The sequence below is a fragment of the Salmo trutta genome, chromosome 7 (assembly GCF_901001165.1).
Source record: "Salmo trutta chromosome 7, fSalTru1.1, whole genome shotgun sequence".
Lineage (NCBI taxonomy): Eukaryota > Metazoa > Chordata > Actinopteri > Salmoniformes > Salmonidae > Salmo > Salmo trutta.
The window spans coordinates 8,795,694-8,820,170 of NC_042963.1; the positions used below are offsets into that span (position 1 = coordinate 8,795,694).

General features: G+C 44.2%; 1 protein-coding gene across 4 annotated transcripts in view; it reads left to right on the top strand.

The window, feature by feature from the left end:
• si:dkey-246g23.2 (PQ-loop repeat-containing protein 1) overlaps positions 1–24,477 on the top strand; it is a 73,453-nt gene that overhangs the window by 31,343 nt on the left and 17,633 nt on the right. For all 4 annotated transcript variants that reach the window (XM_029757812.1, XM_029757808.1, XM_029757811.1 and 1 more), the window contains exon 4: positions 4,059–4,275. In XM_029757812.1, coding sequence (XP_029613672.1) covers positions 4,059–4,275 — 217 coding nt within the window. The remainder of the gene's footprint in view (positions 1–4,058; positions 4,276–24,477) is intronic.

Here is a 24,477-nt window from a genome sequence, read left to right on the forward strand (position 1 = left end):
AGTTACCCACACTTTAAACTCAAGTCTTCTGCATGACTGTCGAGTTTTGTTTATTCTCTTAGATTATTATGGAAAGTACCTTGAAAAGGCCCACCTAACATGACCTGCTTTTTGTGAGCATTCGGGGATGTGATTGCCTTGGTTTGTGCTGCCTGTGAAATTATCTTCCAGGATAAAATTGTGTACTACTATGTGTATGAATATTATATTGACATATAATGCAAATCAGTCCTCATTATTTATTTTAATAAATGCTAATTGAACACAGGCAGGGGTTGATGTGTGACTGACCCAGGTCAGAACCATAGGACACTGCAGCAGGGCCACAAGACAATAGAATAGTACTGCAGTCATCTACTATATATAGCAAAATGCAAATATGGATATGCCTGAATGGCTAAATGATTTCGACATTGTATTTTAATTCCAATTTAATCGGTGTACTTATAGAGCTGCTTAATTGAATATAAGCTTAATGACATAGCTATATCGGCACGGTCTTTGTCCTTGATCAGAATATTCAAAGAGCTTATGAGAAGGGTACAGTACATTTTCTTTCTCCGGTAGAATTTGAGTAGAGCCACTTTCAGACGCACATTACTGCTCCCTGATCAGCAGTCATGTCCATGTCAGTCTGTCTGGTACCCAGTCAGTCTCAGATGCTGTAATACAACTGTAATCGAAACCCCCTGTCACGTTCGTTCAAATTCAACTTGATGAATACAAAAATCCTACTTTTTGACTAGGGGCAAGATTTTAATGACTTTTTGGGCTCTGCAGTGTTCCTATGTAAAGTATGATGTGAAAGAGGTGAAGCTTGAAGAGGAAACATATTGTATGTTTTGTTTCCATGTTGAGTATGTGCGGTAACATACCTACTTGTGTAATATGAGACAGGACAGTGGTCTAGTGTTTCCTAATGAGAGGCCAATCAGTCCCACTGCTGACTGAGGAAACCAGGCCCTCTGTGTCTGCTGCCTTCGTTAAAGCCTGTGCTCCCCAAACCTCAGCCTGTCCTGCAGGCTTCCCCTCTGACAGCCACATCTCTGCCCATAGCCCATGGCACTTGGGCATAGGTGCCATGTTGTTAGGATTTCTAATTGAGAGGTGCTTTATTAGTCACAGTCTGAGTGATGCTGAGTAAAATATGTGCAGACCACGCTGACTATGTACACCTACTTCCTGTTTTTCTCTTGGTTTGTCTGGCAGATCTGATTTAATGGTTTTATTATCTTGGATCCAACCTAACTGGATCCAACCTCCCTTATAACAATCGATACTCGTGGGCGTACTATGAGCTGAAATGGCAGTATCTCTGTGCCGATGGTTGACTTGACCCAGAGTCATGGGCTCAGAAGACAGACAGAGAGGGTGGCTGGGTTGGCCCTGGTGACCCTGCAGGAGGACAGCAGTGCAGGGATGGCATCTGGAACTGGGGCTCCCTTGGAACTGGGGCCTGGGGTGGGATTTGGTGCCTGGGGTGGGCTGTGATGGAGTAGACCCATCTCGAGCTGGGTCTCCTCTGGCTGGGAGGCTCAAAGTTGGCTCTCTGGATGATGAGTTTGGATATTCTGGGCCTCTCTCTAGCTGTCTTTCTCTAGATATCTGTTCTCTGCATGACATGAAATGCCTCGAGTGAAATGTGTCTATTTCTTTCCCTCTCCTTTTCCTTGTTGTGGGCTGAGATGGGGCGCTGTAACACTGCTAACACTGGCAGCTGTTTGTTGTACTGCCTGTCTTCCAGATGACTGGTAGAATGTAAACCCTAGATGGCATCCTAGATGTGGTTAGGGTGGACTCCGCTGTAAACCTGTTTGCCCTGGGTTACCAACACTGTCACGATGTTTGAAGAATTTCCATTGAGCACCTTTTTTTTGCTGTTTTAGTAATTGAAATGTTTGATCTTTGAAGGGCTGTTGAAAAAAGAAGCACCTCACCTCCCCTCTTTTCCTCCTCGGTACGGTACCTTCTTGTGTGGGTCTTTTGAAGTGCGGCCTGTCAACAAGTCTGCTCTCCTCTCCAGACTGGCTAAGCTAAGCACAATACTGCCAGGGATCTCACTGGGAAGGCCAGCCTGCCTCTGATGCTGTAGCAGCCTGGATGACAGAGAGAGAAAAAGGGGGATGACAGGAGAGGTTGAAAGGGGGAGATGAAAGAGGGACATTTACTGGTTTGTTCTTTTAGATGTGATTCAGATTCATTGGTTATGTTTCTTCATTATGTTTTACTTGACAATTTGCTGTAGGTGTTTTTTGAGTGTGCATATAAAACTATCAGGCTTTTAAAAGGAGAGGTGGAGTGCATGGAGAGAGAGAAGAGTGAATAGATAGAGGGAGCTATACTGTACTTGGGCAAAACAGACCGCAGTTTGGAAAACAGGGCAAGCTGTAGTAGTGCCAGTAGTGCTTAGCCCGCCTTATTTAAAAGGGAGAGAAGCTTTCATGTTCCCGACAAAGGGCAGAGCTCTCCCCTGAAGCTTCCAGTACACTAGAACAGAGGGAGAGGGGGCATGTAAAATCTGATTTTTCTGCAGGTGAAAATGAAGTCCTCTGAGGATAATTTTTTGAGTAAGGCCTCTCTGTTAGGCCCTGTTCAGATTCTATCAGTGTCAGCGTCTGGCTCTACAGATATTTTTCATGTGCTGTGACCGCTAGGGCACTGCACCAGTGGTGGGCCCTGGCCCTCACTGCAAGGACAGACGCGACACTGTGTGTGCGTGTGTATGCGTGTGCGTGCTGTCGTAAGCGAGTGTACGTGTCCTGTCCCCCTCTCTGTTCTGATCATCCATCCTGCCCTCCCCCCCAGATCCTATCTCTGTGTTGGATCTGTAGGAGCTTAATCATTAATCATGCACGCTGCACGGTGCTCGCTATGAGACGTCTCACTCTGCCTCTTCCACAATGCCGTGGGCCCGGCAACGGTGGTGGTGTGTAGCGGTCTGTGTTCCTGACAGGTGTGTCCCACCGTCGCCACTGTTCCCCCTGGCAGGTGCTGCTGTGTGTTGTGTGCAGGCGCTCACAATGCAGAACCTAATGACGATACGCGGAATACAACCACTTCCTATATGGAACGTCACAGTCCAGTCGGCTCACTAACAAATGGGCTCTTATTTAACTATCAATCCCATTCAGTTGATGTCAGCTCATTTTATTCCCCCCTCTCCAGTAATTTCAACGGAATATGAGGCCATTGATCATGTGGGATGTCTTGTGAAGAGCTGACTGGTCCTATATATACCATTACCAGACAGAGAACCTCTGACACAGTATGCATGATTGTCTCTGGATTTTAGGTCACTCCTAGCTAGACTCTTATTTCAGCTTGTGACCCTCAGGGGGGTCTCTTTAGTACTCTCTCTTTCTGACTGTTCTTGGCTTTTATGTCATGCAGTCTTCCTCATTCTCTCTCCTTTTAGGTTGCTTGTCCATGAATTGCATTAGAATACAATTAGATGAGCAATGGCAATATTAACGTCAGTGAAGCAGATCTGGAACTGTATTTAAATGCCTCTATTTTCTGTGAACAGTTTGTCTTCTCTCTAGGGCTCTTCTACTATATACAGTAGGCCGACCCTATTGGGCTGCCAGTGCAAACAGAAAATAATGGATGGAAGTTTAAATATTCTTAGAATATCTGAATAATGAATATTTGTTACAGTGAGAAAAGAGCTCTCGGTCTGTGACCACATTTTCTTTCAGCTGCCATGTTGCATCCCTTTCTCATTGGTCAGAGTGTAGGCTTAGCCTCAACGGCTACATTTGACTTTACTTTGAAAAAGCAGAGCTTGGAAGCACAATCTGGTTAAATGAGTTAAGGAATAGCTCTCTATAGCTTTGTATTGGCTCTGTGTGGTGGAAAGGGCCCAGTGATAACACTTGCAGGGTCCAGAGCCAGATTGTTTTGATTTGATCAAAAAGTTTCATTCACTTACTTGCACTCTATTGATTTGTGTAGTGTGTTCAATGAATGTCTGTGATGGTGCATTTTCTAATGAAGGGATCTCTCCTCCTCCCCTTCTCCCTCTATCACCCCCCCCCCCCCCCCCCCCCCCCTCTTAGATCTGGACCTGCGCTACTTCTGGAGCTGGAGTGCGTTTGAGGACTACCTGCTATTCTGTTTTGCCTTCACGGTGCTGTGTGCCTTCCTCACCCTTCTCCTGCTGGACTCTGTGCTGTTCGTGGAGGGCCTGGGCTCCCTGGCCGTGCTGTTTGAGGCCATGCTGGGGGTGCCACAGCTTCTGCAGAACTTCCACAACCACTCCACCCGTGGCATGAGGTGAGTGAGTGGCCTGGCAGGCTGGCACACACTTCATGAACCCTGTGTGGTGTACACTGAGTTTACAAAACATTAGGAACACCTTCCTAATATTGAGTTGCAGCCCTTTTTGCCCTTGGGGCATGTACTCGACAAGATGTCGAAAGCATTCAACAGGGATGCAGTTGTGTCAAGTTGGCTGGATGTCCTTTGGGTGGCGGACCATTATTTATACACACGGGAAACTGTTGAGTGTGAAAAACCCAGCAGCGTTGCAGTTCTCGACACACTCAAACCAGTGTGCCTGGCACCTAATACCATACTCCGTTCAAATGCACTGAAATATTTTGTCTTGGCCATTTACCCACTGAATGGCACACACACAATCCATGTCTCAATTGTCTTGAGGCTTAAAAATCCTTTAACCTGTCTCAACTTCATCTACACTGATTGAAGTGGATTTAACAGGTGACATCAATAAGGGATCATAGCTTTCACCTGGTCAGTCTGTCGTGTGTGTGTGTGTGTGTGTGTGTGTGTGTGTGTGTGTGTGTGTGTGTGTGTGTGTGTGTGTGTGTGTGTGTGTGTGTGTGTGTGTGTGTGTGTGTGTGTAGAGTACGAGTCAACATTTCAGACACACCTACTCATTTATTGTTATTTTCTACATTGTAGAATAGAATCCGCTAGAGAGCCAGCCAGCTAACGTTAGCTAGCTAGTTAACAGTACACTTTAGCTTAAGACATATAGCTAGCTAGCAAGGTAAACCATGAATCTAGCTAGGTAAACAGCGTTTAAGATCACACACGTAACATTAGCTAACGAGCCAACCAGCTGACATTAGGTAGTTAAACAACAATTAATAAAGTGCCAACAATGCCACAGTGTTGGGAGCTAACCAACCAGGTGCAATATTAACTAGCTAACATTCGGCTCTAATTCGAAAAGCAAACAGCTCTGGGAAACATAGTAACGTCAGCTAGGGAGCCAGCCAGCTAACGTTAGCTAACAGAACACTTTAGCTTGAAATGAAACCACTTTCTGTCAAAATTAAAAACGTGTAATATCTGAAAATGTAGCTAGCTATCGCTAGACTATCTTACCTGTATACATCATCATGCATGATGAACGCTTCTCCCTGTCAGGAATGCCATACCACAGTTGCCCTTAGTTTGAAGATGTAATCAGGAGATGTTTTCTTCATCTCTTTATCTATCATACTCTAATTCCACTGATTTCAAAACTTGATCCTCCAGAAGGTAGAGAGCGACACTTATGCAGCTCCATTACACAATACATAAAAAAAACTGTGTTTGACAGAATTACCAACACAGACTGACGAGCTCAAATAGACAGCAGCCTTCAATATGGCAGACCAATTCTCGTCTCCTCTCTCGGCATGTCCAGCCCACTCATTTATATAAGCCAATCATGGCTAGTGGGAAGGTTGCTAACTTTTTCTGTGGCTTAACCAACAAGGCTCGTAATTTAACAATTTTATTCGTATTTCTAGATTGCATACAGATGGAACCACACATGCGGAGATCATCCGTTCACCTACTCTGCGTCTCACAAAGAGACAGCGGTTGGAACCAGAAATCTAACATTTGGACTCATCAGACCAAAGGACAGATTTCCACCAGTCTAATGTCCATTGCTCATGTTTCTTTGCCAAAGCAAGTCTCTTCTTCTTATTGGTGTCCTTTAGTAGGGGTTTCTTTGCAGCAATTCGACCATGAAGGCCTGATTCACGGTCTCCTCTGAACAGTTGATGTTGAGATGTGTCTGTTACTTGAACTCTGTGAAGCATTTATTTGGGCTGCAATCTGAGGTGCAGTTAACTCTAATGAACATATCCTCTGCAGCAGAGGTAACATTGGGTCTTCCTTTCCTGTGGCAGTCCACATGAGAGCCAGTTTCATCATAGCGCTTGATGGTTTTTTGCGACTGCACTTGAAGAAACTTTCATAGTTCTTAATGTTCAGTATTGACTGACCTTCATATCTTAAAGTAATGATGGACTGTCATTTGTCTTTGCTTATTTGAGCTGTTCTTGCCATAATATGGACTTGGTATTTTACCAAATAGCCTTCTGTATACCACTCCTACCTTGTCACAACACAACAGATGGGCTCAAACGCAGGTGGGCTCAAAGAGGTTAAGAAGGAAAGAAATTCCAAAAATGAACCTTTAACCAAGCACACCTGTTAATTGAAATGCATTCCAGGTGACTACCTCATGAAGCTGGTTGAGAGAATAACAACATTTTTCAAAGCTATCATCAAGGCAAATGGTGGCTACTTTGAAGATTCTCAAATATGAAATATATTTTGATTTCTTTAACACTTTTTTGGTTACTACACACACTGAAGCTGACCCCGAATTTCAGTGAGGCAATAAGGAACATAGGCTGGCCTCCTAGAAAGGGGAAGTAGTAGTGATAGAAAGGGGAAGTAGTAGTGATAGAAAGGGGAAGTAGTAGTGATAGAAAGGGGAAGTAGTAGTGATAGAAAGGGGAAGTAGTAGTGATAGAAAGGGGAAGTAGTAGTGATAGAAAGGGGAAGTAGTAGTGATAGTAGCTATAGTACTAGAATGACACACTGAGAGGGCATGCTACCCACTGATCCACCACTATAGAGACACCCAGAGACAAGAGATGAACCAGGCCTCATGTTCTCACTGATTGGATGAGCAAGTTGCCGCCCAGAGCCACTGTGCAATCACATCAAGGACAAAGACATTACAGTCTAGCACCAAGGCTGTGACATATTGATTGTGTTAATATAAAATATGAATTACAGTTAGAAACCATATAAATGAGCCCTCATTCCTCCGTTGCATGCTTAAACTGTGCTCTTGATGGTTAATTTGGCTCATAAAAGGCTGTGCTGCCTGAAGCATGTCTCCACTCTGACTTATCTGCATGGAACTGAGGACGGATGAGGAAGGATAGCTTCTGTTAATGTGCTGAGCTGTGACTGCTGTCTCATAGTATTCTGTTATTCTGTCTTGAGGACAAATGGAACTGATTGTATTTGGACTACAGTAGGGTTGGGCAGTATACCGTATACCAGGGTATTTGGAAATACCTACGGGAAGGTTTTCATATACCATCAATACCGTTGAAACTATTTATTGGAAGTTTTTTAATACTTTTTAATATTTCCAACTACTTTTTAAGTAAATACCTGCAGTCAACTTGTGCAATATGTTACGAGAGAAAGCAGATTGAGTTCATTTCGCCTTGTCACATTATTTTACATTATGAAGCTTATCGTACTTCCCCAGAATAGTTGAGCCAGTCACGTGTTTGTTATAAAGAGCACAATGGGAGAAAGCTAGAGCTGGTGAGTCTATAGCGTTCTACGGTGCATTTTGGAAAGTATTCAGACCCCTTGGCATTTTCCACATTTTGTTACATTACAGCTGTATTTATTTTCCCCCTCATCAATCTACATACAATACCCCATAATGACAAAGCAAAACAGGTTTTTTGAAAAAAATAAGAAACTGAAATATCAGATGTACATAAGTATTCAGATTCTTAACCAGTACTTTGTTGAATCACCTTTGGCAGCGGACCACAGGGTTTAACCATAGCAAGGTGACTGGGAATGTGGCAGAATACAAACAGAGTGGTCATTCCCTCCATAAGGCAATCAAACAGGCGAAATGTCAGTATAGAGACAAAGTGGAATCGCAATTCAACGGCTCAGACACGAGACGTATGTGGCAGGGTCTACAGACAATCACGGACTACAAAAGGAAAACCAGCTACATCGCGGACTCCGATGCCTTGCTCAGACAAGCTAACACATTCTTTGCCCGCTTTGAGGATAACACAGTGCCACCGACACGGCCAGCTACCAAGGACTGTGGGCGCTCCTTATCCGTGGCCGACGTGAGTAAGACATTTAAACGTGTTAATCCTTGCAATACTGCCTGCCCAGACGACATCCCTAGCCACATCCTCAGCTGGCTGGTGTGTTTACGGACATATTCAATCTCTCCCTATCCCAGTCTGCTGTCCCCACATGCTTCAAGATGGCCACCATTGTCCCTATTCCCAAGAATGCAAATGTAACTGAACTAAATTACTATCGCCCCATAGCACTCACTTCTGTCATCATGAAGTACTTTGAGAGACTAGTCAAGATTCATATCGCGTTACCTGACACCCTAGACCCACTTTAATTTGCTTACCGCCCCAATAGATCCACAGACGATGCAATCGCAATGCACACTGACCTATCCCATCTGGACAAGAGGAATACCAATGTAAAAATGCTGTTCATTGACTATAGCTTAGCATTCAACATCATAGTACACTCCAAGCTCATCATTAAGCTAGAGGCCCTGGGTCTGAACCCTGCCCTGTGCAATTGGGTCCTGGACTTCCTGACATGCCGCCCCCAGGTGGTGAAGGTAGGAAACGACACCTCCACTTTGCTGATCCTCAACACTGGGGCCCCACAATGGTGCGTGCTCAGCCCCCTCCTGTACTCCCTGTTCACCCATGACTGCGTGGCCAGCACGCCTCCAACTCAATCATCAAGTTTACAGACACAACCGTAGTAGACTTGATTACCAACAATGATGAGACAGCCTACAGGGAGGATGTGAGTGCTCTGGGAGTGTGTTGTCAGGAAAATAACCTCACTCAACGTCAACAAAACAAAGGAGATGATCGACTTCAGGAAACAGCAGAGGGAGCACCCCCCCCCCCCCCCCCCCCACATCACGGACAAACTGAAATGGTCCACCCACACAGACAGTGTAGTGAAGAAGACGCAACAGCGCAATGTATTTCAAGGCCTACCTTCAAACTCAGTGCCTCTTTGCTTGACATCATGGGAAAATCAAAATAAATAAATTGTAGATCTCCACAAGTCTGGTTCATCCGCAAGTGTAAACACCATGGGACCACGCAGCCGTCATACCGCTCAGGAAGGAGACGTGTTCTGTCTCCTAGAGATGAACGTACTTTGGTGCGAAAAGTGCAAATCAATCCTAGAAAAACAGCAAAGGACCTTGTGAAGATTCTGGATGAAACAGGTATAAAAGTAAAACTATCTATATCCATAGTAAAACGAGTCCTATATCGACATAACCTGAAAGGCCGCTCAGCAAGGAAGAAGCCACTGCTCCAAAACCACCATAAAAAATCTACGGTTTGCAAATGCACATGGGGACAAAGATCAAACTTTTTGGAGAAATGTCCTCTGGTTTGATGAAACAAAAATATAACTGTTTGGCCATAATGACCATTGTTATGTTTGGAGGAAAAAGGTGGAGGCTTGCAAGCCAAAGAACACCATCCCAACCGTGAGCACGGGGGTTGCAGTATCATGTTGTGGGGGTGCTTTTTTGCAGGGGAGACTGGTGCACTTCACAAAATAGAGGGAGGAAATGATGTGGATATATAAAAGCAACATCTCAAGACATCAGTCAGGAAGTTAAAGCTTGGTTGCAAATGGGTCTTCCAAATTGACAATGAACCCAAGCATACTTCCAAAGTTGTGGCAAAATGGCGTAAGGACAACAAAGTCAAGGTATTGGAGTGGCCATCACAAAGCCCTGACCTCAATCCTATAGAAAATTTGTGGGCAGAACTGAAAAAGCGTGTGCGAGCAAGAAGGCCTACAAACCTGACTCAGTTACACCAGCTCTGTCAGGAGGAATGGGCCAAAATTCACCCAGTTTATTGTGGGAAGCTTGTGGAATACTACCCAAAATGTTTGACCCAAGTTAAACAATTTAAAGGCAATTCTACCAAATACTAATTGAGTGTATGTAAACTTCTGACCCACTGGGAATGTGATGAAAGAAATAAAAGCTGAAATAAATCATTCTCTCTACTATTATTCTGACATTTCACATTCTTAAAATAAAGTGGTGATCCTAACTGACCTAAGACAGGGAATTTTTACTAGGATTAAATGTCACCGGCCAAACCCGGACGAATTGTGAAAAACTGAGTTTAAATGTATTTGGCTAAGGTGTATGTAAACTTCCGACTTCAACTGTAGATGGGTCCTTCTACCATCAATCAAATAAGAACTGTCTTATAAATTAGGGTTGTTTTACATGACACCTAGCTATATAGTTAGCTAGCTGAAACCGATGTCGTGTTTCTATGTTTTTGGGGAATAACTTTTTTCTATGACCAGCACTGTAGGCGAGACAACTTTACCAGCATCATAGCATACGTATTGATGAATTGTTGTGACATGTGAAATACGGGTGATAGTGTAATCAATGTGTAATAACGCTGTAAAAATTAATGAACGCATTAAATTATTATGTGACGTGCAGTCATATTCAGGTCCTGATTGGTCAACAAGCTTATTTCACCCGTCAAATAGTGTTATTTCACGTGTATCTTATTTGACACGCAAAGACCCAAACGGCGTTCCATAGAAATCCTGGTTGAGAATGAAATGACTAAACAAATGAACAATGAAACAGCACAGCAAGTAAGTTAAAGAAATAGGTTTTGATTATGCTTTACTGGTAATGGGGACATGCGTAAATGCCAACAAAATAATTTTTGTGTGTGTGTGGCCGGATGTGATACAGCCTGGATTCGAATCAGGGACTGTAGTGACGCCTCTTGCACTGAGATGCAGTGCCTTAGACCGCTGCGTCCATGTGTGTGTGTTAGTTATTTAACTGTACTAGAATGCTTAAAAGGCCACTAAAATGTTAAATATCGGTTATCAGGGTTTTTTGACTATAATTGTATCACTTCATGAGCTGGATTTGCCTATCTTTGCAATTAGTTTGGTAATTTGCATTCGTTAACATTTAGCTAAAAGCATTGATGATAATTCACTGTTACTTGTCCTAATTATTTTATCATTTTGGTAATAGACGCCCAAAGGGCTTTTTTGTGTTTTTAGCCCATGTCAGTAATATGTAAATCCCAGGTTGGCAGTAAGAAAATCTGGGTACCACCCAAGCCTAGACTACAGTACTGTAGTCCAACTCAGACCCAAGGTCAAGTCAGAGCCAATAAGGTCTGTGTTCATAATAATATAAAAGGTATTTTAATAGAGAGGTGGAGGCTATTTCATCAATTATCCTAGCAATTATATTCAGCCTAATACTAATTATGATAGCGTCATTGAGGAACTCCCCAGGGGATAAGTATTCCGCACCAATCCCCACAGGCCCCAGAGTTCTCCTATAGAGATACAGGATGTACCATACATGCATGTGGTGTGGAACGGGTGATACTCCTGGTGAGATAGCCTAGCGGTTAAGAGTGTTGGGCCAGTAACCGAAAGGTCGCTGGTTTGAATCCACTAGGTAAAAAATCTGCTAATGTACCCTTGAGCAAGGCACTTAACCCTAGTTGCTCCAGTAAGTCACTCTGAAGAAGAGCTAAATGAGTAATATGTAAATGTTGACCTACAGCAGCATCCAGCGCAGTGTGTCTTCTGTAGACCAACAGCATCCTCCCTCTCAACCCAGAAACCATGTTTCCCACATCTTCATCTTCCCTACCCCTCTACCTGAAGAAAGCATGCCTCCCACCCCCTCCTGTCGCACCCAGAAAATGAGGTTGCTTATCACCTGTCCATTCCCCCCATCCCCCCCCCCCCCCCCCCCCCCCACAACAACCAGAGAACCCACCCCCGTACCAACCCGGTCCCCTGTGACTCAAAGAAAGTAACAACATTTTATTTAAATATAATTGCTTTGTACAGAGCCTTAGGAAACTATTCAGACCCCTTGACTTTTTCCACATTTTATGTTACAGCCTTATTCTAAAATCGATTAAATAAATAAATTTCCTCAGCGATCTACACACAATACCCCATAATGACAAAGCGAAAAAACATTTTTGAAAATGTTTGCACATGTATTAAAAACAGATACCTTATTTACATAAGTATTCAGACCCTTTGCCATGAGACTTGAAATTGAGCTCAGGTTGCATCCTGTTTCCATTGATCATCCTTGAGATCATCCTTGAGTCCACCTGTCCACCTGTTTTTAACCTTTATTTAACTAGTCAAGTCAGTTGAGAACAAATTCTTATTTACAATGACAGTCTACACCGGCCAAACCCGGACGATGCTGGACTAATTGTGCGCCGCCCCATGGGACCCAATCACGGCCGGTTGTGATACAGCCCTGGATTCTAACCAGGTTGTCTGTAGTGACGCCTCTAGCGCTGAGATGCAGTGCCTTAGACCGCTCCAGCACTCGGGAGCCCAATATATAAGGTCCCACAGTTGACAGTGCATAACATAACATAAACACATTTAGGATCTCCTGGCTTCCACACATAGCCTACAAGCCATTTTAAAAAGTCTAATAAATCCATGACATATAACCTACACCTTCACAATAAATCCATTATTTATTTTTGACAGGTCTGGGGTGAGCTGGGGATGCTGCTGGTGGGTTGGTGGTGAGCTGGGGCTGCTGCTGGTGGGTTGGTGGTGAGTTGGGGCTGCTGCTGGTGGGTTGGTGGTGAGCTGGGGTTGCTGCTGGTGGGTTGGTGGTGAGCTGGGGCTGCTGCTGGTGGGTTGGTGGTGAGTCGGGCTGCTGCTGGTGGGTTGGTGGTGAGATGGGGCTGCTGCTGGTGGGTTGGTGGTGAATCGGGGCTGCTGCTGGTGGGTTGGTGGTGAGCCGGGGCTGCTGCTGGTGGGTTGGTGGTGAGTCGGGCTGCTGCTGGTGGGTTGGTGGTGAGATGGGGCTGCTGCTGGTGGGTTGGTGGTGAATCGGGGATGCTGCTGGTGGGTTGGTGGTGAGTCGGGGCTGCTGCTGGTGGGTTGGTGGTGAGTCGGGGCTGCTGCTGGTGGGTTGGTGGTGAGTCGGGGCTGCTGCTGGTTGGTTGGTGGTGAGCTGGGGCTGCTGCTGGTGGGTTGGTGGTGAGCTGGGGCTGCTGCTGGTGGGTTGGTGGTGAGATGGGGCTGCTGCTGGTGGGTTGGTGGTGAGATGGGGCTGCTGCTGTTGGGTTGGTGGTGAGATGGGACTGGTGGGTTGGTGGTGAGTCGGGCTGCTGCTGGTGGGTTGGTGGTGAGATGGGGCTGCTGCTGGTGGGTTGGTGGTGAGATGGGGCTGCTGCTGGTGGGTTGGTGGTGAGTCGGGCTGCTGCTGGTGGGTTGGTGGTGAGATGGGGCTGCTGCTGGTGGGTTGGTGGTGAGATGGGGCTGCTGCTGGTGGGTTGGTGGTGAGATGGGGCTGGTGGGTTGGTGGTGAGTCGGGCTGCTGCTGGTGGGTTGGTGGTGAGTCGGGGCTGCTGCTGGTGGGTTGGTGGTGAGCCGGGGCTGCTGCTGGTGGGTTGGTGGTGAGCCGGGGCTGCTGCTGGTTGGTTGGTGGTGAGTCGGGGCTGCTGCTGGTGGGTTGGTGGTGAGCCGGGGCTGCTGCTGGTGGGTTGGTGGTGAGCCGGGGCTGCTGCTGGTGGGTTGGTGGTGAGCCGGGGCTCAAATCAAAACAAAAGTGAGTCGGGGCTCACCACCAGTCTGGGACAGTTGTGGGATGTGATAGATCCCAAATTAATACAACCACTAGCATCAAAAAATATTTTTTATGCAATGTTGCTGACACAACAGCTCAGAACGTTTAGCTTAAAATGTTGATAAACTCTCTCTATTTCTTCACATTATAAGCGCAGCAATGCGCACATGATAGTAGGCTATAAGCGTGAATGTTCCATTAGCGGAAAGAAAGTGACCGCAAATGCAATTATGCATGTAATGCTTTTATTATAAAGGTGCATTTTTATGGTGAAAATTATCTTCCCAAAACTTGAAACTCACGCGCTGCTTATGTATGTCAGTTAGGCTCTACACCCCTTGTAAAGTGGATTAATGTGCTTAATTGTAAGAAGTTATTTGCCCACTTTAGTTGTGATACAAACCTTATTGAAACATGTAGGCCTATGGGCCAGGCTACATAAGGTGTGTGAATATGATTTGGAAAAAGCCGCAAAAAAAGGCATTATTTCCTATGCTGGGCATCATTCACAAGTGAAAGGCTAATATTGTCACCCATCAGACTTTTCTTGATTTAATCTTGTCTTTACATATACTAAATAATATATGTGTGACATTTGTTTTGATTTAGAATGGACCATTATCATGCACCTGTATCGAAATAGGGGCAGCGGAAAAAAATACATGTCATCTATGTACTTAAATAGCGAATGGAGGAGGCTTTTACCTGTGGTTTAATTCATTCCAGCCAGGTAGGCTATACTCATTCTGTAAGCTCACATTGATGTGCCATCCTGGATGAGCTGCACTACCTGAGCCACTTGTGTGGGTTGTAGACTCCGTCTCATGCTACCACTAGAGTGAAAGCACCGCCAGCATTCAAAAGTGACCAAAACATTTCTTATATTTACGTTCTGTAAATATAAGCAATGTGCTTAAATCAGGAAAGTTGAGAAATAAATATAGTAGGCCTAGCCTATAGAAAGCTGATGGGATCCTCCTCTTTTATTAGGGGCCATCACTATGTTTTCTCCCGCAATTGCATAGCCTATAGAAATGTTGCGCAACATGACCTTATTTGATTAGAGGGACAGTAGTGCTGAGTACCAGGCACTTAGCATGTTTGGTAGGCTACTAATGTCCAGCAGCAGCATCAGAGCTTGGAGAAGCCTAATTACCATGATTAAACGGTCATGTGTAATTTGACTGCCTTCATGACTCGTGACCGCCGGTGTGGCGGTAATACGGTCACCGCAACAGCCCTATTTCCCGCATCATATGAAGGAATGTGCCTGATTTAGGGGGCAAAGTGAGCATTTGGAATTTGGGGCCAATTTCTTTATAAAAAGTTTCTTGGGTGTTCGATTGTTCATAGACTAACTCTTCTTTGTAGCTTCAGAACGAGAGAGAGAATGACAGAGGTTTGATTGACAGATCAGCTGTGTTCCATTAAAGATTGTTAAGCAAGACAGAGGTCTAGTAAGTACTCAGATTCACAATACCTTTAGGATATACTGTAACTGCTTGCTCATTCTTCTTCTTCCATTTCCCTCTCTTTATCTTGTTATCCTCTCTTCCTGTCTGACAGTTTTCTATTAGCCTGTCTCTCCTCCATTATTTAATTAAATCCACTGTTAGGCTACATTCTCAAAGCACAAAACAAATGGTACAATGGAAACACAAAACACTCCCAGAGGGAGGGAGATGTAAATATACCTGGGTCGTTCCACGCCTTTTGCGTCCCTAAGATATTTTAAGTAGAAATTGGTCACCAATATTGAATTTTAAAAGCCTGTTCTATTAAATGAAGTGCCCACATGGAGAATTCAATCTATCTGAATCCTATTTTTAATATGAATAAAGACTTGCTGAAGTGACAAAATACAGAATTTTGACATGTTCTTCCGTGCACCCTATGTGACTTCTAGAAAGATTTTAACCCACTTAACCCCAACATTTCTCCAAGCGTTCACCATCATTGTAAAGCCCTAGTTATTCTGTAGCTTTGACAAAGTCATTCCTGAAGATTTTTTTTAATTTCATGTGATTAGTGATTCATTTATGTCTGTCCCTCATTTTAAGGTCAACCCTGTTACTTGAACTGAACTCTCGTTTTAATATGGTGAAACTATTCCTTTTTAAGTATTTTTTTTTCAAAAGGAACATTGAGCTGGTTCTACTCTTTTTGGTAATTTTCTGGTGTTTTGTGGTGGGAAACTAAGTGGGTTGAGCATAACACATCAATCCTGGTACCCATAGACACACAGGCTATAAATGTTTAACTATATACTTGTTTTTGCATTTAATTTCCACTCCCTGTTGCACACAACAAGCTACCATTCCCCCTGTCAAACAGGGATTTAGGGCTGATTTAAGATTAAATCATCAACCCTATTACGGCCAACCCTGTTACTTTATTTGGCACTTAATAGGTCTTACTATAGTAAAAAAAAAATTGCAATGGGAAAACCTGTTTTTTATGAAGTTGAACATGTGTTCTTTGACAGAATGTAAAATTAGGTAAAATCTCAACTTTATTTTGACCAAGTTACACTTCTCAAAGGGCACAGAAGTGGTGGAACGACCTACCTGTGTGTTGTTCGGCGCAGTATTTCCCATACCCTGAGACAGTGACAGACAGTAATGCACTGAGCTCCCAGCACCTCAGTCATAGTACAGTCACTCCAACCTCAAAGTTTGAGGCCAACCCTGTGTTTTTTTTTTGTTTCTCTTGAAATAGATTTTTTCAAATGTGTTCTCCCTCTTTGCAGATAGGCTCTCACCCCCTGGGACTTGGTGGTGTGATGATGGCATCTTCCTCTCTCACAGATAAACTCTCATAGCGGGAATCTTACAGTATCCTAGAGCAGTGATTCCCAAACTGTAGGTCTGGGTCCACAAATTGCACAGCAAAACATTTTTGTAGAAAAGATAATGGACTTGCACTACCTTTCAAAAGTTTGGGGTCACTTAGAAATGTCCTTGTTTTCCATGAAAACATACATGAAATGAGTTGCAAAATGAATAGGAAATATAGTCAAGACTTGACAAGGTTATAAATAATGTTTTTTTTTTTTTTATTGTAATAATTTTGTCCTTCAAACTTTGCTTTTGTCAAAGAGTCCTCCATTTGCAGCAATTACAGCCTTGCAGACTTTTGGCATTCTAGTTGTCAATTTGTTGAGGTAATCTGAAGAGATTTCACCCCGTGCTTCCTGAAGCACCTCCCACAAGTTGGATTGGCTTGATGGGCACTTCTTACGTACCATACGGTCAAGCTGCTCCCACAACAGCTCAATAGGGTTGAGATCCGGTGACTGTGCTGGCCTCTCCATTATATACAGAATACCAGCTGACTGCATCTTCCCTAAATAGTTATTGCATAGTTTGGAGCTGTGCTTTGGGTCAGTGTCCTCTTGTAGGAGGAAATTGGCTCCAATTAAGCGCCGTCCACAGGGTATGGCATTGTCGTTGCAAAATGGAGTGATAGCCTTCCTTCTTCAAGATCCCTTTTACCCTGTACAAATCTCCCACTTTACCACCACCAAAGCACCCCCAGACCATCGCATTGCTTCCACCACGCTTGACAGATGGCATCAAGCACTCCTCCAGTATCTTTTCGTTTTTCTGCATCTCACGAATGTTCTTCTTTGTGATCCGAACACCTCAAACTTAGATTTGTCTGTCCATAACACTTTTTTCCAATTTTCCTCTGTTCCTTGTGGTTATTTTTGCCCATCTTAATCTTTTCTTTTTATTGGCCAGTCTTAGATATGGCTTTTTCTTTGCAACTCTGCTTAGAAGGCCAGCATCCCGGAGTTGTCTCTTCACTGTTAATGTTGAGACTGGTGTTTTGTGGGTACAATTTAATTAAGCTGCTAGTTGAGGACTTGTGAGACGTCTGTTTCTCAAACTAGACACTCGAATGTACTTGTCCTCTTGCTCAGTTGTGCACCGGGGCCTCCCACTCCTCTTTCTATTCTGGTTAGAGACAGTTTGCACTGTTCTGTGAAGGGAGTAGTGCACAGCGTTGTACGAGATCTTCAGTTTCTTGGCAAGTTCTGGCATGGTATAGCCTTAATTTCTCAGAACAAGAATAGACTGATGAGATTCATAAGAAAGGTCTTTGTTTCTAGCCATTTTGAGCCTGTAATCGAACCCACAAATGCTGACGCTCCAGTTACTCAACTAGTCTAAAGAATGCCAGTTATATTGCTTCTTTAATCAGAACAACAGTTTTCAGCTGTGCTAACATAATTGCAAAAGTGTTTTCTAATGATCAATTAGCCTTTTAAAATGATCAACTTGGATTAGCTAACACAACGTGCCATTGGAACACAGGAGTGACAGTTGATGATAATGGACCTCTGTAGATATTCCATAAAAAATCTGCCGTTTCCAGCTACAATAGTCATTTACAACATTAACAATGTGTACACTGTTTTTCTGATCAATTTGATGATATTTTAATGGACAAAAATTTGCTTTTCTTTCAAAAGCAAGGTAATTTCTAATTCACCCCAAACTTTTAAATGGTAGTGTATATATTTTTAAATAAAAGCCTATAATTTTTTTGAACTTACAATCAACTAAATAAAAGCTAGACAACGAGGACCTGTTGATTTTGGCATGTTTGAGCATTAGAACACAGCATTATGTCACAATGTGTAGAATTGCAGGAAATGAGTGTTACGACTTCCACCGATGTCGTTTCCTCTCCTTGTTCGGGCGGTGTTCGGGGGTCGGCGTCACCGGTCTTCTAGCCATCGTCGATCCACTTTTCATTTCCCATTTTGTCTTGTTTTCTTACACACCTGGTTTCCATTTCCCTCATTAATTGTTGTGTATTTAACCCTCTGTTCCCCCCCATGTCCTTGTGTGGAATTGTTTGTTTGTAAGTGCTTGTACTCTATGTTACTGGTGCGCGTCGGGTTTTGTACCCATGTAGGTTCTTTTTGTATTGCCGTGGGTTTTGTAATTAAACTGCTCCGGCTATTACCTATTTCTGCTCTCCTGCGTCTGACTTCACTGCCACCAGTTCCGCAACCCTTACAATGAGTTTAAAAACGGCAACATTTTATCTCAACTCCATGGCAACATTTATAGAATTGCTGAAAATGTGCCTTTAAAACGGCAAGATTTTATTTCAGATCAATGGCAAAATGTGTAGAATTGCAGGAAGTGTACTTTAAAACTACAAAATTGTATCTCCACTTCCACTAGTTATTCTTTGGTCTGTGTATGTTTTTTCTCCACTCAACCCTTATGGTGGGTCGCAACTCAAAACACTCTTCAATTGGTGGGTCATGAAGCCAAGAAGTTTGGGATCCCCTGTCCTAGGATATAAAGTATTTTCAGTTTGTGAATAGAGTCTCAGTATATGGTTAAAGTGGACTCCCTATATCATTTCATCCTTGGCTAAAGGCCATGTACCAAAAATGATTTTTGTTCTTGCATAATAACATACTTTAGGTACTATGCATCCTAAGATTGTCTTTAGTTTATGTGTAAACCTGACCTAGCTGGTATGTATTTCTGTGGTCAGTGGTCCACAGTGTTCAGTCAGACAGTGTCTCTGCCTGGCCAGCCACAGCTGGAGGTGGCTAGTGGAAAGAGAGACACCCTAGAGGGGTGTTTGTGAGCTGGGGTTGCTGCTGGTGGGTTGGTGGTGAGTTGGGGTTGCTGCTGGTGGGTTGGTGGTGAGATGGGGTTGCTGCTGGTGGGTTGGGTGAGATGGGGTTGCTGCTGGTGGGTTGGTGGTGAGTTGGGGTTGCTGCTGGTGGGTTGGTGGTGAGTTGGGGTTGCTGCTGGTGGGTTGGTGGTGAGATGGGGTTGCTGCTGGTGGGTTGGTGGTGAGATAAGGTTGCTGCTGGTGGGTTGGTGGTGAGTTGGGGTTGCTGCTGGTGGGTTGGTGGTGAGATGGGGTTGCTGCTGGTGGGTTGGTGGTGAGCCGGGGCTGCTGCTGGTGGGTTGGTGGTGAGCTGGGGCTGCTGCTGGTGGGTTGGTGGTGAGCTGGGGCTGCTGCTGGTGGGTTGGTGGTGAGATGGGGTTGCTGCTGGTGGGTTGGTGGTGAGATGGGGCTGCTGCTGGTGGGTTGGTGGTGAGATGGGGCTGGTGGGTTGGTGGTGAGTTGGTGTTGCTGCTGGTGGGTTGGTGGTGAGATGGGGCTGGTGGGTTGGTGGTGAGCTGGGGTTGCTGCTGGTGGGTTGGTGGTGAGCTGGGGTTGCTGCTGGTGGGTTGGTGGTGAGCTGGGGTTGCTGCTGGTGGGTTGGTGGTGAGCTGGGGTTGCTGCTGGTGGGTTGGTGGTGAGCTGGGGTTGCTGCTGGTGGGTTGGTGGTGAGATGTGGCTGCTGCTGGTGAGTTGGTGGGGAACATGAGAGTTGGCCAACACAGAGTTACTGTGGACTGTAAATACTGTAAAGGAGACAAAAAGGACACTTCCTAATTCACTATAATACAGTATTCCCAGATGCCTCCTGTGAAGTTATTTACGTTGTGATGACAGTGTCCCCTTTGACCTATTACAGCTTTTAGATGGTGACATCATACTGGAAGTCTCTAAAAGATGACATGCTATTGCGTTGTATCATGCAATATAGTGCTGTAAATAGTGCTGAAGTATCACTATAGTAGAGAGATGGAGAGGAGGATGAAGAGACATAGGGTGGTGGGTGGGGGGGGTGTGAGCGAGAGGAAGAGTGCCGTTTTGGTCTCCCTAACAAGAGCCTACCTTGCAGTAGCACAGTACAGTGCTGGTCCTTCTCTTTAAGTCAAATAGGTAGTTAGTGGCTGGTCCCTGCTGTGCAGCTGAGCTGAGAAAGCTTTAATCTGTCTCTTAAACGAGCAGGGACATGTAGACACCTCCCTCCCATGGGGCCACCTGGTGAGGCTGCTTCTCCATGGGCCATTGCCAGAGACGCCCAGCCCATACCGCAGCTGATTACCCATGGGAGGCCCAGGAAGAATGATTTACAGTATAAAAATAGCCAAGTGCTGCATGGCTGTGTGGAGATTACTCACCATAGGGGACCTGGGGAATCTACCTCACGAGACTAGCTACCTCCACAGATTTTTTTAACATAGAGCCGTGTTGTGTGCGTGTGCGTGTGCGTGTGCGTGTGTGTGTGCGTGTGTGTGTTTTATGTTTGTGTGTGTCATCTTCTAATTCCTTCTCTCCAATCATACTGAGCCTGTCATGGAGGCCTGCAGTATGTGAATAACTTATTTCCTTTGATCAATCCCACTGTTCCTAGGCCGTCATTGAAAATAAGAATTTGTTCTTAACTGACTTGCCTAGTTAAATAAAGGTATAATAAAATAAAAATGCAACATGAAGGGGCAGATCGCCCAGCACACATACAGTTGTGAACACCGCTCTCTAGTGTTAATGTGCGTCTTAGTATTTGGTGATCCATAGGGTGCTATTAAGTTGAGAACATAAGGTTGGTACATTTCACAACTTCTCCATACGGAAGGCTCTGGGGATATGGAGTAAAGATGTGACGTCCTCTGACGACTGCCAGCTGTGACCTGTGAATCAAATCAAATGGTATTTGTCGCATGCACCGAATACAACAGGCGTAGACTTTACTGTGAAATGCTTATCTACGAGCCCTTTCCCAACAATGCACAGTTAAAAAGTAAGAAAAAATGTCAAAAATATATATTAAAAAAAGGAAATGGTAACACAATAAAATAACAATAATCTGTCCAAGTAAGGACTCCCAGTCCTCTCCTCTGGATGACCTGAAAGAGGATGCACACACACGTCATGAAACTCTCACCTACTCTCAGGCATTTTCTGGGATAAGCCCTAGCCCAGAGTGACCACCTCAAACTGAGTGAATACCAGAAGAGAATATTGTTTGTTTGTGTGTGGGTCAAATTCTCTCTTTCTCTCTTGCTTCCTTTCTTTGTTGTCTTGCTCTCACTGGAGTGTGACATTTCACATTTTTTAGCCTTGCTTTGGTGAGTTTATATCTGTTTTCAGTTCCAGGTGAATGAGTGTATTTGCACCTGTTGGAGAACTGTTTGCAGTGTGTGATGGTACATTTTAGCATGGTGAGGGGAGTTTTGAGGGAGTTGAAAGAGCCCACGTGTCTTAACCAGGGGACGGAGGCTGATAGGCTGGTGCTGTAGCTGCTGAAGAGTCATTGATCAAACCCGGCCACATGATTGAATTAGAGGCCCTGCCTTTACCCAGCTCCTGTACAGGGAAATCAACCGAATTATTCATATCCCCTCCAGGCCAGCACAGGAGAGGAGGAGGAGGAAGGGGGAAAGAAGAGCAAGAGGAGCGGGGCAATAAAATGACAGGAGAGCTTGTCAGTTTAGCAGTTTCCCTGACTGACTGCAGCTCGTGTGTGTGTGTGTGTGTGTGGCACTGTCTTCAATGAATTGGAAGTATTCCTTATAACAAAGATATCTACATATATTTCAGCATTTTGTGTATTCCTGGAAATAATCAGAATTCATGTAAATATAACAGTTTTAAAACATGGCTTGCTCCAAAAAATTGGTCTCCTGGCACAACTTACGGGATAAGTTGAGGTGCCTTGGGATAAGTGGGTGATAATGCTGGTAGGTCGAGGTTTAATTCATGGAATGGGGGTGTGGTACAGTATATTGTATATCTTAAATGCATCTTATTTCAAAGGAGCATAGGGGGTTTAGTGTGTGTGTGTCAGTCACCAGATCTCAACTCAATTGAACACTTATGGGAGATTCTGGAGCGGTGTCCGAGACAGCATTTATCCACCACAATCAACAAAACACCAAATGATGGAATTTCTCATGGAAGAATGGTGTCGCATCCCTCCAATACAGTTCCAGACACTTGTAGAATCTATGCCAAGGCACATTGAAGCTGTTCTGGCGGCTCGTGGTGGCCCAGCGTCATACTAAGACACTTTGTTGGTGTTTCCTTTATTTTGGCAGTTAAATCAAAATCAAATTTTATTAGTCACATGCGCCGAATACAACAGGTGTAAGACCTTAGTGAAATGCTTACTTACGAGCCCCTAACCAACAGTGCAGTTTCAAAAAAATACAGATAAGAATAAGAGATAAAAGTAATTAAAGAGCAGCAGTGAAAAATAACTATATATAAAAAAAAAGTCACCTTTATTTAACCAGGTAGGCTAGTTGAGAACAAGTTTTCATTTGCAAATGCGACCTGGCCAAGATAAAGCATAGCAAAATCGAGACATACAACAACACAGATTTACACATGGAATAAACAAAACATACAGTCAATAAATACAGTAGAAAAAATAAAACAAAAAGTCTATATACAGTGAGTGCAAATGAGGTAAGATAAGGAGATAAGGCAATAAATAGGCCATGGTGGCGAAGTAATTACAATATAGCAATTAAACACTGGAATGGTAGATGTGCAGAAGATGAATGTGCAAGTAGAGATACTGGGGTGCAAAGGAGTAAGATAAATCAAATAAATACAGTAAGGGGATGAGGTAGATAGATGGGCTGTTTACAGATGGGCTATGTACAGGTGTAGTGATCTGTGAGCTGCTCTGACAGCTGGTGCTTATTAAAGCTAGTGAGGGAGATATGAGTCTCCAGCTTCAGTGATTTTTGCAGTTTGTTCCAGTCATTGGCAGCAGAGAACTGGAAGGAAAGGCAACCAAAGGAGGAATTGGCTTTGGGGGTGACCAGTGAGATATACCTGCTGGAGCGCGTGCTACGAGTGGGTGTTGCTATGGTGACCAGTGAGCTGAGATAAGGTGGGGCTTTACCTAGCAGAGACTTGTAGATAACCTGTAGTCAGTGGGTTTGGCGATGAGTATGAAGCGAGGGCCAACCAGCGAGAGCGTACAGGTCGCAGTGGTGGGTAGTGTATGGGGCTTTGGTGACAAAACGGATGGCACTGTGATAGACTGCATCCAATTTGTTGAGTAGAGTGTTGGAGGCTATTTTATAGATGACATCGCCGAAGTCGAGGATCGGTAGAGTTGTTACAGTTTTTAATGTCCCGTTGGTAGTTTAATCTTCCCCGTAACTCGTCGATTGTTTTATCCAAAGATTGAGCTTTTGCTAGCAGAATTGAGGGAAGTGGGGGTTTATTCAATCGCCTTCTCAGAAGGCAGCCCGCTCTCCGGCCTCTCTTTCACCGCCGCCTTTTCACGCAGATCATGGGGGTCGGGGCCTGTTCCCAAGGGAGCCGTATATCCTCCGCCTCGGGCTCGTCAGAGTCGTGAAACACAATAACCCATAATGAGAAAGCAAAAACAGGTTTTTAGAAAATGTTGCACATTTATAAAATTAAAATAAACTACTGAAATATAACATTTACATAAGTATCCAGACCCTTTATTTAGCAATTACAGCCTAGCATCTTCTTGGGTAGTCAAAAAAGTATTTGATCCCCTGCTGATTTTGTACGTTTGCCCACTGACAAAGAAATGATCAGTCCATCATTTTAATGGTAGGTTTATTTGAACAGTGAGTGACAGAATAACAAAAAAATCCAGAAAAACGCATGTCAAAAATGTTAGAAAATTATTTGCATTTTAATGAGGGAAATAAGTATTTGACCCCTCTACAAAACATAACTTAGTACTTGGTGGCAAAACCCTTGTTGCCAATCAGAGGTCAGACATTTCTTGTAGTTGGCCACCAGGTTTGCACACATCTCAGGAGGGATTTTGTCCCACTCCTCTTTGCAGATCTTCTCCAAGTCATTAAGGTTTCGAGGCTGACGTTTGGCAACTTGAACCTTCAGCTCCCTCCACAGATTTTCTATGGGATTAAGGT